Source organism: Brachyhypopomus gauderio, unplaced genomic scaffold (genome assembly GCF_052324685.1).
Source record: "Brachyhypopomus gauderio isolate BG-103 unplaced genomic scaffold, BGAUD_0.2 sc76, whole genome shotgun sequence".
Classification (NCBI taxonomy): domain Eukaryota; kingdom Metazoa; phylum Chordata; class Actinopteri; order Gymnotiformes; family Hypopomidae; genus Brachyhypopomus; species Brachyhypopomus gauderio.
In genome coordinates this window covers 1,257,383-1,272,337 of record NW_027506897.1, presented here as the reverse complement: position 1 = coordinate 1,272,337, position 14,955 = coordinate 1,257,383, and the positions used below count along the sequence as shown (strand labels likewise).

At 45.5% G+C, this 14,955-nt stretch overlaps 1 protein-coding gene across 2 annotated transcripts; it reads right to left on the bottom strand.

Moving 5' to 3' along the window:
* On the bottom strand, positions 1 to 14,856 carry csnk2a1 (casein kinase 2, alpha 1 polypeptide). 2 transcript variants are annotated; one of them, XM_076990524.1, is made up of 15 exons: positions 14,703 to 14,856; positions 13,273 to 13,370; positions 12,949 to 13,022; positions 12,297 to 12,425; positions 11,842 to 11,953; positions 11,612 to 11,713; positions 11,162 to 11,212; positions 9,368 to 9,427; positions 9,060 to 9,143; positions 8,737 to 8,847; positions 8,464 to 8,565; positions 7,679 to 7,779; positions 7,421 to 7,569; positions 1,834 to 1,911; positions 1 to 1,465 (listed from the first exon to the last, which is right to left on the bottom strand). In XM_076990524.1, exons 4-15 carry the CDS (start codon positions 12,395 to 12,397, stop codon positions 1,347 to 1,349), a joined length of 1,170 nt encoding a protein of 389 aa, XP_076846639.1. In that variant the 5' UTR covers positions 12,398 to 12,425; positions 12,949 to 13,022; positions 13,273 to 13,370; positions 14,703 to 14,856; the 3' UTR covers positions 1 to 1,346. The 2 variants fall into 2 exon arrangements, with proteins under 2 accessions (XP_076846639.1, XP_076846640.1); XM_076990525.1 differs by lacking the exon at positions 14,703 to 14,856 and adding an exon at positions 13,576 to 13,720.
* Positions 14,857 to 14,955: the final 99 nt, after the last annotated feature.

Below are 14,955 nucleotides of genomic sequence, written 5' to 3'. Positions count from 1 at the left end.
TGCAAAACATCTACTGCAAACTTTATATGATTTAATTTACAATACACAATGTCATTTTAATAGATTTGAACTAACCAGACTTGATACAGGCAGTGGTTGTTATCAGTCTTCTCACATACTCAACACACTGAGCACTTCACGGAGACAAGATCAAAACAAAGAACCATTCAGAAATAATCAGCATTAAGGTACTGAAACATCTGGCAATCTATTCAGAAGTTTGGGGGGAGTGGCACACAGAACCGTACATTTGCCATCTTCTTAAATCAGTCATATCAGAGTAAAAACAACATGCAGTCCTAAAGATATTTTGCTTAATTGATTTAATCATGGAGTCGAGACATTTTTACTTGGATCATCTATCAAGGCGAAAAAATAACAACTTACAAAATTCTTCATGGTATGAAACAAACCGGTCAGAAGCTTAATTTAAAAAAATGAAAACAAGACAAGTTCAGTTCTGTGAGTAACACAAATCGGCATCACTACTGACCCTGTGCGGATCAGCACTGAACACGTCCTAAAAGATCTACCGAGTATCTATAACCTCCACAGCAGAGTCCAATCAACTTGCTATCATCCCCCCATATAATCAATAAAGCATCTATGAAACAGCCTCTCCTCACTGACCAGCGAGTTTCTACCGTGCACATAATGATGGGACACACACCATCAGTAACGCTTTAGCAGTTTGGATTGAGTTTGGGCCCCGGACCAAGAACGCTGGACGTCCACGTGAAGAGTAGAACAGAATCTCCAGCACAGTCCCGCAGAACAGGTGCAGCTCTGAGTCCAGGGGACACCCAACACGGGTGTGTCCCCTTCTCAGCTGGTGAAATTTGTAATCACGTTTCACAGTGTAACACCTAAAGCTGAAGCTATAAAACGTCCCACAGCAACAACAACAGTTGGTCAAAGAACTGGTTGCCAAGCACAAGAATACTTGAGGGACATATAAAATTAATTTTATTTTCCTTCTTCAGGTCTACATGTGTGTTTCTAGACAGTCACGGCGTAGAGAGGAACACCCAAACGGCCATCGTAACTCGCCCAGGCAGGTGATGTAAGATAAGGGGATGAGTCCATGTCCCTCCAGAACAGAACCGAAGAACTGAAGAGAAGGTCGCAGGAGTTGTGTTACTGTCAATATAACGAAACTGAAGTCAGCGGCTCTGTCCACGTTGCCAATAGAACGAAAAAGAGAGGGGGGAAAAGAACGAGAGAGAGAGAGACAGAAAGAGACAGACAGACAGAGAGAGAGTGAGAGAGAGAGAGAGAGAGAGAGAGAGAGAGAGAGAGAGGAGGGAGGGAGGGAGAGGGAGAGAGGGAGAGAGAGAGAGGGAGGTTCAGGGCTGGGCTCCTGTGGCTGCAGGTACTTGTGTGGCCAGCGTGTTGGGGGCCGAGATGACGGGGGACGCTGTGGCGATGCTGGACATAGGCTGTGTGGCCACCATGGGCGTGATACCTGCAGGAGAGACAGACGCCGTCACACAAACGCACCCGAGTGGGCAGCGCCGTTAGCGGGCAGCGCCGTTAGCGGGCAGCGCCTCAGTTCTGTGGCGCATTTCTGAGCTCTGTGGTTCATTTTGGAGAAGGATGACTGCTGCCTTTGGTCTCCACCGTGTGCCTGTACGACACCACCCAAGGCTGTACGACACCACCCAAGGCTGCACGACACCACCCAAGGCTGCACGACACCACCCAAGGCTGCACGACACCACCCAAGGCTGCACGACACCACCCATCCTGCTCCAGAAGACACTCCAAACATTTGCGGCGCGTGAAGCTCGGTACAGAATCACAGAATCTCTGTCCAACTGGGTGTGAGTTTACCTGGCATCATGCTGGAGGAGCTGACAGGGGTGGAGCCAGCTGGAGGAGGGACACGCCCCTGGTCCTTCACAATAGTGTCTGAAACACACACACACACACACACACACACACACACACACACACACACACACACACACACACACACACACACACACACACACACACACACACACACACACACACACACACACATGGTCAACACCATCTCTTCTTTAATCTCTGTACCAATGATAAAACACATTGCAGTCATGGCCTGGTGGTAGGGAACTGGTCTTGTGACCGCAGGGTTGTGGGTTCAGTTCCCAGACCTGAGGCCATGACTGAGGTGCCCTTGAGCAAGGCACCTAACCCCAACTGCTCCCCGGGCGCCGGGCTAGGGCTGCCCACCGCTCTGGGCATGTGTGATCCACAGCCCCCTAGTAATCACTGGTGTGTGTTAACTGCACAGATGGGTTAAATGCGGAGGACAAATTTCGATTGCGGTGTAAAACATCACAATTAAAGTAAACATCCAGCCTAAAAACTTATTAACTGTGTTAATGTGCAAAATGCTTGCATCAAGAATTGTATTTGAGTACATGGCCGTATCACGTTATGAGCTCAGCCCCGGTGATTAGACGCCTCTCATCTGACAGGCCTCCATGTCCCAGGGTGGAGGCACTCCGCCAGCCCGGGGGGAGGAGGTGGAGGTGGAGGGGGACATGACTACACTGGGACGCGGGCCACATTCAAATGTCAGAGCTCTGGTGTCCCCAGGCCTAGCCAGACGTCTCCTGTGTGGACCCACAGGCCGGCGTGACGCAGAAGGAATGTGTCATCATCCTTTTAAAAGTTCACACTCGCCATCTGACCTTTGTATTTCCATTTTCATATCAGTTATGTTACCTTTTGATGTCAGCGTCCCTGTTATGTTGTTTATTATCCCAAGACCACGTGCTTTGAGGGTTTGTGTTTGGCGGGATCTGACAAGATGGTTTAAAATGTTGACATTTATAGCGCATGCTTAGGTGATTTAGAGGGGCAGATCAGCCTTCCGGCCGTCTGAGGAAATACCACACCAGAAGGTGACGGAAACATTTTGTTGAACACTTAATCTCTCACACATTCCCAAAGAATTTAACATCACATCAGCAGAACATTCAGAGCCTTGCTGTTATTATCCTGCATTTACAGGGAGACTCCATCAAATTAGCTACTGTATGTACAAGAACAAGAACAATGAAAGAAACAAAGACACAGACTATCTAAAATTTTCAAATGAGCAACATACTATAAACCGCCAAATGAATCTGAATAAATCGGACTCCACCATGAAGATGTGAAGCACAGACACACAGCACACTGGGACACACACTGCAAACAGAAAGCTGACGAGGATGTAAATTTGATGAACAATGAAAACAAAAAACAAACAAAAACAAACACTACACAATGTGTGTCTTGCGTTTGTTTCCACAAAACTGAAAAGCAGCTCAAGTAAAGCTGAAAAGCACCAGGGTTTACTGACAAAACTAACTACTACACCTCACTACTCAATACACACCAAAACTAACACCTCACTACTCAATACACACCAAAACTAACTACTACACCTCACTACTCAATACACACCAAAACTAACACCTCACTACTCAATACACACCAAAACTAACTACTACACCTCACTACTCAATACACACCAAAACTAACTACTACACCTCACTACTCAATACACACCAAAACTAACTACTACACCTCACTACTCAATACACACCAAAACTAACACCTCAATGCACAAAACACACCAAAACTAACACCTCACTGCGCAATACACACCAAAACTAACTACTACACCTCACTACTCAATACACACCAAAACTAACTACTACACCTCACTACTCAATACACACCAAAACTAACACCTCAATGCACAAAACACACCAAAACTAACACCTAACTACTCAATACACACCAAAACTAACACCTCACTGCACAATACACACCTAAACTAACACCTCACTGCACAATACACACTAAAACTAACTACTACACCTCACTACTCAATACACACCAAAACTAACACCTCAATGCACAAAACACACCAGAACTAACACCTCACTGCGCAATACACACTAAAACTAACTACTACACCTCACTACTCAATACACACCAAAACTAACACCTCACTGCACAATACACACCAAAACTAACACCTCACTGCGCAATACACACCAAAACTAACACCTCACTGCGCAATACACACCAAAACTAACATCTCACTGCGCAATACACACCAAAACTAACACCTCACTGCACACTACACACCAAAACTAACACCTCACTGCGCAATACACACCAAAACTTACATCTCACTGCGCAATACACACCAAAACTAACATCTCACTACTCAATACACACCAAAACTAACATCTCACTGCGCAATACACACCAAAACTAACACCTCACTGCGCAATACACACCAAAACTAACACCTCACTGCGCAATACACACCAAAACTAACACCTCACTACTCAATACACACCAAAACTAACACCTCACTACTCAATACACACCAAAACTAACTACTACACCTCACTACTCAATACACACCAAAACTAACTACTACACCTCACTACTCAATACACACCAAAACTAACACCTCAATGCACAAAACACACCAAAACTAACACCTAACTACTCAATACACACCAAAACTAACACCTCACTGCACAATACACACCTAAACTAACACCTCACTGCACAATACACACTAAAACTAACTACTACACCTCACTACTCAATACACACCAAAACTAACACCTCAATGCACAAAACACACCAGAACTAACACCTCACTGCGCAATACACACTAAAACTAACTACTACACCTCACTACTCAATACACACCAAAACTAACACCTCACTGCACAATACACACCAAAACTAACACCTCACTGCGCAATACACACCAAAACTAACACCTCACTGCGCAATACACACCAAAACTAACATCTCACTGCGCAATACACACCAAAACTAACATCTCACTGCGCAATACACACCAAAACTAACACCTCACTGCACACTACACACCAAAACTAACACCTCACTGCGCAATACACACCAAAACTTACATCTCACTGCGCAATACACACCAAAACTAACATCTCACTACTCAATACACACCAAAACTAACATCTCACTGCGCAATACACACCAAAACTAACACCTCACTGCGCAATACACACCAAAACTAACACCTCACTGCGCAATACACACCAAAACTAACACCTCACTGCGCAATACACACCAAAACTAACACCTCACTGCGCAATACACACCAAAACTAACACCTCACTACTCAATACACACCAAAACTAACACCTCACTACTCAATACACACCAAAACTAACTACTACACCTCACTACTCAATACACACCAAAACTAACTACTACACCTCACTACTCAATACACACCAAAACTAACACCTCAATGCACAAAACACACCAAAACTAACACCTAACTACTCAATACACACCAAAACTAACACCTCACTGCACAATACACACCTAAACTAACACCTCACTGCACAATACACACTAAAACTAACTACTACACCTCACTACTCAATACACACCAAAACTAACACCTCAATGCACAAAACACACCAGAACTAACACCTCACTGCGCAATACACACTAAAACTAACTACTACACCTCACTACTCAATACACACCAAAACTAACACCTCACTGCACAATACACACCAAAACTAACACCTCACTGCGCAATACACACCAAAACTAACACCTCACTGCGCAATACACACCAAAACTAACATCTCACTGCGCAATACACACCAAAACTAACACCTCACTGCACACTACACACCAAAACTAACACCTCACTGCGCAATACACACCAAAACTTACATCTCACTGCGCAATACACACCAAAACTAACATCTCACTACTCAATACACACCAAAACTAACATCTCACTGCGCAATACACACCAAAACTAACACCTCACTGCGCAATACACACCAAAACTAACACCTCACTGCGCAATACACACCAAAACTAACACCTCACTGCGCAATACACACCAAAACTAACACCTCACTGCGCAATACACACCAAAACTAACACCTCACTACTCAATACACACCAAAACTAACACCTCACTACTCAATACACACCAAAACTAACACCTCACTGCGCAATACACACCAAAACTAACACCTCACTGCGCAATACACACCAAAACTAACACCTCACTGCGCAATACACACCAAAACTAACACCTCACTGCGCAATACACACCAAAACTAACACCTCACTGCGCAATACACACCAAAACTAACACCTCACTGCGCAATACACACCAAGATTCCTGCTGCACAGTGCACATACACACTGGCGACTGAGGGTGTTTATAGTCTGGTGCTCAGTGGTCTGACCTGTGTTCTAAAAACACATCGACATTAAACACAGACACTCCAGAAGATCAACATGTGAGCACTTGTTGTCCAGGTCTGTGTAGGTGACACTGGATTGCTGGGACTGCTAGTCACTCTGGACAGAGAGCGTGAGGACTAGGGCATGTTCTCAGAGAGCGTGAGGACTAGGGCATGTTCTCAGAGAGCGTGAGGACTAGGGCATGTTCTCAGAGAGTGTGAGGACTAGGGCATGTTCTCAGAGAGTGTGAGGACTAGGGCATGTTCTCAGAGAGTGTGAGGACTAGGGCATGTTCTCAGAGAGTGTGAGGACTAGGGCATGTTCTCAGAGAGTGTGAGGACTAGGGCATGTTCTCAGAGAGCGTGAGGACTAGGGCATGTTCTCAGAGAGCGTGAGGACTAGGGCATGTTCTCAGGGAGTGTGAGGACTAGGGCATGTTCTCAGGGAGTGTGAGGACTAGGGCATGTTCTCAGGGAGTGTGAGGACTAGGGCATGTTCTCAGAGAGTGTGAGGACTAGGGCATGTTCTCAGAGAGTGTGAGGACTAGGGCATGTTCTCAGAGAGCGTGAGGACTAGGGCATGTTCTCAGAGAGTGTGAGGACTAGGGCATGTTCTCAGGGAGTGTGAGGACTAGGGCATGTTCTCAGAGAGCGTGAGGACTAGGGCATGTTCTCAGAGAGCGTGAGGACTAGGGCATGTTCTCAGAGAGCGTGAGGACTAGGGCATGTTCTCAGAGAGCGTGAGGACTAGGGCATGTTCTCAGAGAGCGTGAGGACTAGGGCATGTTCTCAGAGAGTGTGAGGACTAGGGCATGTTCTCAGAGAGCGTGAGGACTAGGGCATGTTCTCAGAGAGTGTGAGGACTAGGGCATGTTCTCAGAGAGCGTGAGGACTAGGGCATGTTCTCAGAGAGCGTGAGGACTAGGGCATGTTCTCAGAGAGCAAGCGACTTATTCCCTCCTGGACGTCCGACCACCAACACCTGTGGCATCAGGAATCGAGCTGATGAGCTCAAGCTGCCATTAAACCTGTTCCCAAACTATTATCAAATTAAGAGGCCCCAGAGGCGTGGCCAGGCAGCCATTCATTCAGGAATGAGAGTCCTGGGAGTGGGCGGGGCAGGCCGTGGTGTGGTGGGCAGGGCTTACAGAAGTAGGCGTGGTCCATGGCCTCGCGGGCGGTGAGGCGGGCCTGGTGGTCGTAGCGCAGCAGCTTGTCCAGGAAGTCCAGAGCCTCGGTGCTCACCAGGTGCTGGTTCTCACTGTGCACGAAACGCTCCCACCTCTTACGAGAGTGCCTGCGCACAGGAAACACAGGTGTGATCGCTGGACACCAACACTAGATCCAGGGGCCTCACTCAGGACCAGGCAGACAAACATGACCATCGGCTCATCTCAGGATCTTACCTGCCCAAAATGTCGTTGAACCGAGGGTCCAGTTCAATGTTGTATTTGTCAATGTAGTCATACAAGTCTTCTGTGCCCAAGACCTTCGCAATCCGTACAAGCTGGTCAAGTAAAGTAAATGAGGATCACACACCAGAGAACGGAAGTGTGGACACTGTACAACAAATGAATGAATGAAGACTGTTTCATCAACAAGAGAGTGAGGGGCTGCTGGAGCACCTGGTCATAGTTGTCATGTGTGTGTGTGTGTACGTGTACGTGTGTGTGTGTACATGTACATGTGTGTGTGTGTAAGTACGTGTGTGTACGTGTGTGTGTGTACGTACGTGTGTGTGTGTACGTACGTACGTGTGTGTACGTACGTACATGTGTGTGTGTATACGTGTGTGTGTGTATACGTGTGTGTGTGTATATGTGTGTGTGTGTACGTGTACATGTGTACGTGTGTGTACGTGTACATGTGTACGTGTGTGTACGTGAGTGTGTGTGTACGTGAGTGTGTGTGTACGTGAGTGTGTGTGTGTGTACGTGAGTGTGTGTGTGTGTACGTGAGTGTGTGTGTGTGTACGTGAGTGTGTGTGTGTGTACGTGAGTGTGTGTGTGTGTACGTGAGTGTGTGTGTGTGTGTGTGTGTGAGCTGAGGTCTGTAATGTGTGTGTGTGTGTGTGTATGTGTGTGTACACATGTGTGTGTGTGTGTGTGTACACGTGTGTGTGTGTGTGTGTACACGTGTGTGTGTGTGTGTATACACGTGTGTGTGTGTGTGTGAAGGGCTGCTACAGCACCTGGTCATAGTTGTCATGTCCGTGGAAAAACGGCTCCTTCCTGAAAATCATACTTGCTAGCATACAACCCAAACTCCACATGTCCAAGCTGTAGTCGTACATCTACAAATGAACAGAGCAGGACACACATTACACGTCAGCTCACACATACACACACGCACACATTACAGACCTCAGCTCACACACACACACACACACACACACACACACACACACACACACACAAACACCAGCTCAGGCTGTGGGAATGAACACACACACACTTGCCCTCACCTGGTAGTCTACCAGCAACTCGGGGCCTTTGAAATATCTAGAGGCAACTCTGACGTTGTACTCCTGGTTTGGGTGGTAGAACTCGGCCAAGCCCCAGTCTATCAGACGCAGCTGCACATGACAAACACCAAATCATGATTAAACACACACAACCCCCAACAAGTGCAATTAACATCCACTATGACCAAATTAAATATAAAATTGTAAATAAAAAAATACAAAACAAAATGTAATAAAATAAATCTTGCTAGTAAACTTTACAATCTTTACACTCGTCACTCAGCAAAAGCTGTATTTAAGTGTCTAAATGAGGATGACACTACCTTTCTGTGCTCATGGTCAATCATGACGTTGTGTGGTTTGACGTCCCTGTGCATAATACCCATACTGTGACAGTAGTCGAGAGCCTGGCAAACACAGAGGTCAAAGGTCATTCAAGGCACTGGGGTCAGCAAGGCACCGGCGGCCAAACGCAGCACAGGCCAGGGTTGTGATGTCTTCAACACCTCCCACCACATGTGGGAAGCACAGACTGACAAGGCTTCAATATGTTAAACACACAACACACACACACACACACACACACACACACACACACACACTTATATCAAGACCTCAATGAGTCACTTACCTTAAGAATTTCATACATGTAAAAACGAATGTCATAATCCGATAATGTTTGATACAATTGCTGCAAGAAAGAAAAACAAGTGAACATGAGTAATGATGAATGAGTAATGATGAGGTAGACAGTGGACGACATCCCAGGACGTTACACAGACTGGTATCATGGCTACCCGGCTACGGAACTCAAAAGTGTGGGATCGTTTTCCGTAACCGGGTTCCGAAAGGCGTGCAATATCTGCCAGGCAGAACTTGCCTTCCACGGCAGCACAACCGCGATGTACGAGCACCTGAAGCATGTTGTGGCTGATTGTGACAATGATGAAGAGGGACCGTTATCTCTGTAATCTAAATAGCTAATTAGCTGCTAAAGTTACCATAAACAGAGCGTTAACTTAGTACTTACTTATTGTGGTAGCTGTAAAAGTTAACATTAGTGATGGAGATTTGTTTCATTAGCCTTAGCAGGCATTCGTGTGTTTTCTGTAACGTCAGTGAGACCAAAACTTTATTTTTGTGAATAATTCCTTAGTTTCAGGTACCTACCCAATTTGATTTAAATGTAGCTACGTTTGATGCCAGCGACAAATGAAAGAAAGAAAAACCTAAAAAAAATAATAATTTCTTTATTAATGTATTTATTTTTGCATTGTTTAAGCCAGTGCCTTATACTTATTTTAATAATTGTTTGTTGCAACAAGCTGCATATTTCATTAAAGGTTTAATGAACTATGATCTTAATTGTTTTTATTTTTAGTTAGCATATAGGTGAAATCTAATGATGGTTATATAATAGCAGTTGCATTCTAGTGTGATAAGCTGTATGTTTTATATTCAATTAACGTACGATCTGATTAGTCGACTAATCATAAAAATTAATCGGTGATTAGTCGACTACAAAAATAATCGTTTGTGGCAGCCCTAATCCCCACAGTGATGTTATATTACATGTGCAGTAATACTTCAACTATATTATTACAATATTATTAAACATTAAAGGTTAATCACTCGTCCCCACAGTGATGTTATATTACATGTGCAGTAATACTTTAACTATATTATTACATTATTAAACATTAAAGGGGTTAATCACTCATCCCCACAGTGATGTTATATTACATGTGCAGTAATACTTTAACTATATTATTACATTATTAAACATTAAAGGGGTTAATCACTCATCCCCACAGTGATGTTATATTACATGTGCAGTAATACTTCAACTATATTATTACAATATTATTAAACATTAAAGGTTAATCACTCGTCCCCACAGTGAGGGACTTGTGCAGTAATATTTCAACTATATTATTACACTACATAAGAACCAGTCACGATGTCCAATAAATACATCTCTTTACTAAATTATTTCTTTACATTTTTCCATACCTGCACAAACAGACTTTACAACACCTTACTTTTTAAAAAATTATAATTTTTAGATTATTATTATATCTATTATAAAATCATTATGAAATCATTGGCATATTTAAATCTTTCAACCCCAGTAGCTCAGATGCTGTGCAGTAGTTTCGGTCTTCAATGATTCAACTACTGCACCTCAGGAAGTGATGAACACTGAGTGCCACTGACACTGAATGTGTTCACCCAGCCTCTCTTCACACGTCCTCATTAACACAACCACCAAACACTCGCTAGTCATGCAACACATCTGCTCAGCTAAAGCACAACATACAGTAGACTAGAAAACACAAGCGAAGAACCACACGCCATCACTACACCAGCGTTAGGACAAACACTGACACAATACAGATAAGTGTTTTAATAACACTCTCCTTACCTTGAAGTCTGTGTTGTTTACATGCTCAAAAACCAGTGCGGGTGTCCGAGACTGTCGGAAAACACAAAGTAGACTTTAATAGGTTGAAACATACGCAAAAACACAAAGAACCAAGAGTGTTATCTGCAGTGAACAGATATGAGTCTTCATCTGAGACTGAACATCAGCCAGTGCCCAACACGGCCGCAGTGCCCAACACGGCCGCAGTGACCAACACGGCCGCAGTCAACACGGCCGCAGTGCCCAACACGGCCGCAGTGACCAACACGGCCGCAGTGACCAACACGGCCGCAGTGACCAACACGGCCGCAGTGACCAACACGGCCGCAGTGACCAACACGGCCGCAGTGACCAACACGGCCGCAGTGACCAACACGGCCTACTTGTGGATGACATACACCCCACAGACTGAACCACAAAGACCAGGAGGCAGAGGAGCAGACGACTGACCACAGGGTCCTTGACGATGTCCAGCAGCGTGATGATGTTGGGTCCGCCTCTAAGGTTCTCCAGAATCTTGATTTCTCTCTTGATTTTCTTCTTTTTTACAGGCTATTGAACAAAAACACACAGCACAGAACCGAAGTGTAACCAGGCGCAATAACTAGCAGGAACGTGTCACTTAATCAAAGCGTGCCAAACGCTGACTCACACACATTTAAATAACAAACATCAAGTACCTTCAGTATTTTGACGACAACTTTTTCATTGTTTGTGATGTTTATGGCCTCAAACACCTCACTGTACTTCCCCCTGCCCAGTTTACGCACCAGCTGGTAGTCGTCTTGATTTCTGAAGCACATTATCACACAAGGGTTTAAAAAAACCATCATAAAAAAACCAAAGCACAAAACATCGGCTCACTGGTGCCTCCAACACCACCGGTAATTATGAAATACAAAAAAACAACAACATAGGCTAATTAGATATAGCCAAAAGCAAACACAAATGAATACTAAATATTCTCACACATTCAACATCTTACTTAGACATGTGTCAGCAACAGTCAATTAATTGCAATTACAATGATATACAGTCATGTATCAGACAGTCTTATTTACAGCAGTGCTGTGTATAGAACATTTGATAATAGGTCTGCAGTCAGCAGCCACAGTGGTGTGTGGACATCACTCACCCCCACTCCACCACGTGGGACTCATAGTCCCAGTACTCTCTGGGTCTTTGCGTGTTTACATCAGGGTAAACACGGGAGCGGCTGGACACGGGACCGGACATATTCTACACGGGATATTCCCAGGAGCACCTGGGAAACAGGAACAGACGTAGCACAGCTGCTGTGTAATGAGACCACGTATTCCACAGCACCGCCCACCCACACCAGAATTAGCGCCGAGACAGGATTCCTTTGCAAAATATGGTTTTCAATATATATACAGCGAATTTAGTCAAGCAAAGGAACACATGCTACCAAACAACTTAAATTAACTGCACTAGACAGACACAAATATTTTAAAACAATAAAATACCAGTGTTTGCATATGACATGTTTATGCTTTTGTGATTCACAGAACAGAAAAAACTAGGAGAGAGGATGGGACCCCACTGAAGACATGCATAACACATAACACATGTATGTGAAAACATGTAAAGCAGACAGTTCTATGCTTGTTTACAGCAGGACACGTTTTCTTTCAGCCTCAAACCGGCAGAAATCCAGCAGGTACCAGTGATTAGTTCATGTGTGTTTCCCCTGTGTGCCTGGGTCACATGTGAAAGCAGCGTTAAAAGGAGGAGACCACTGCCTCCACTCCGTGTTCCCTCGTTACCTCTGAGGTTTCCTCCAGCGGTGGACGAGTGGAGGGGCAGATGAACGCAGATGTGTGGATGTATGGATCACAGGCTGCAAGGGAAACCAGCCGTATTTAACACGCAGTGTTTTTTAAATGCATCTTGTTATTTCAATAGTTGGTATAACCAAACTGTTCGGGTTGAGACGAGTAGCTTGTAAAGCATCGTTATTTTTCTTAATCAATTTTCAATAGAAGGTCATAACATCTAGACAACATCGATGCGATGATACAGTTTTGGGCTCTTGGGACTGGAGTCCCGTTGGGACTGGAGTGAACTGTGCCATAAGTCACTGGTCCCACCTGATTGTAGCTGATATGAGAGGACATCCAACAGCGTACGCAGATCACACAGCCCTCAGAAACGTCATTCCTCTGGGTTCACAGAATGACAGAAGGCCCTGTGCAACACAAACAACATGTTAGCCAAGTATGTCTCATTTAAATATATAAATCATGTACCATCATAACTCTCCTGCCCAAACATACAAATGCATAACGTAACGCTAATCCACAATACTGATTATACTTCACCAAAGTAACATTGGTTCTCTATATACTGCACATTGCCTCTGTGTGTAATGAAGTATCATCCACGACACTAACCTCTGAACTCTGACCTAGCAATAAAGACTAATGACGTCACCTCCACACCTCACCCACACGTGTGACGTGACAGCGACGTCACACTGGCTCACGCGTTCATTTTAAAGCCGCTTTTATGACGGCAAACGTCATCATAGCGAACAGTGAACACACCGATAGTGAACACACCATTGGTGAACAGTGAACACACCGATAGTGAACACACCATTGATGAACAGTGAACACACCGATAGTGAACAGTGAACACACCGATAGTGAACACACCGATAGTGAACCGGCTGACGTTGTTCACGCGGGCCCAGCTGTAAGCTAGCTGCTTTAGCCTCGGTCTAGGGACTAACCCTAGCTCCCCGGCAGCTAGCCTCACACTTCACATCTAGCCGGTTCTGGTGGTCATGTGCGGGTTCACCGGGACACCGGTGTGGTCCGTGGTCCGGCCGCACCAACACGGGCGTGTTATCACACAACACCGGGGCGCGCGAGCTGTTTACCTAGCTAGCAGGTTAACGGCTAACAGCCGCACTAGCCACACCTTAAACGTCTTAAACCGTGAACTAGTTTAACCCCCGACCACACCAACACACTCGGCTCTGACTCTCAAACGAGCCGGCTGGGTGTTTTACCCCGGCGCCCGCCACCTTTAGCGGGCTGTTCTCCCCCACAGAGACGTGAGAGAGACAGCACGGCGCTGTGGCGCTAGCTCGCGCGCTAGGCGGCGGCGGCGGCGGCTCGAGCCTCGCGTCGCGCGACACGCCACATCAAAGGCGCGCGGGCGCCCGAGGTGAGCGCGCGAGCTAGCCAGCTAGCGGGAAACCTACACTTTAGATAAAACCCGCAACACGCCCGCTAGTTTCTGATACAAAAAAAAACACCATTAGTTAATGGATGTATTCAGATAAATATATGTAAATATGTGTGATTAGTGGTACTATCAGGGGCTGGCGGCGGGGAGGCGAGCTAACGTACGGCTACACTAGGTGTGTGGGCTAGCTGGCTAACCGTGACCATCATTCACAGCGTTTTACTATCGCGCCTTTAAGTCCAGATTAGAGGGATGTATAGATTAAGAATGGAAAACCAAATAATTTTTTGAGTTATTACGTTATTTTTTTTTTACATTGTATTACCTCTCGGGGTCTTCTGGTGGAGAATATGGCGGATCCAGTACACCTCCCCGTCGCCGCTAGCAGCGTTAGCGTTAGCACCAGCTCGGGCTCGGTGTAGGGGGGACACTTCCGGTGCTGGATTTGGTGTGACACTTCCGGTGGTGGTTTGGCGTGGACCTGACACATGCGCAGTGATTCACCTGTTAACGCTACGCGACTTCAGCAGCCACGAGGGCAGTGCTTGCCTAGGTTGTGTTAAATTAAACACAGTGTA

Bases quoted from the DNA above. Each gene is read 5' to 3' on its own strand.
- csnk2a1 (XM_076990524.1), bottom strand. From the start codon at position 12,397: ATGTCCGGTCCCGTGTCCAGCCGCTCCCGTGTTTACCCTGATGTAAAC. The intron at 11,714-11,841 runs GTACTTGATGTT...TTTGTTCAATAG, and splicing joins TTGTCGTCAAAATACTGAAG to CCTGTAAAAAAGAAGAAAAT. The intron at 9,144-9,367 runs GTAAGTGACTCA...TGTGTTTGCCAG, and splicing joins ACATGTATGAAATTCTTAAG to GCTCTCGACTACTGTCACAG.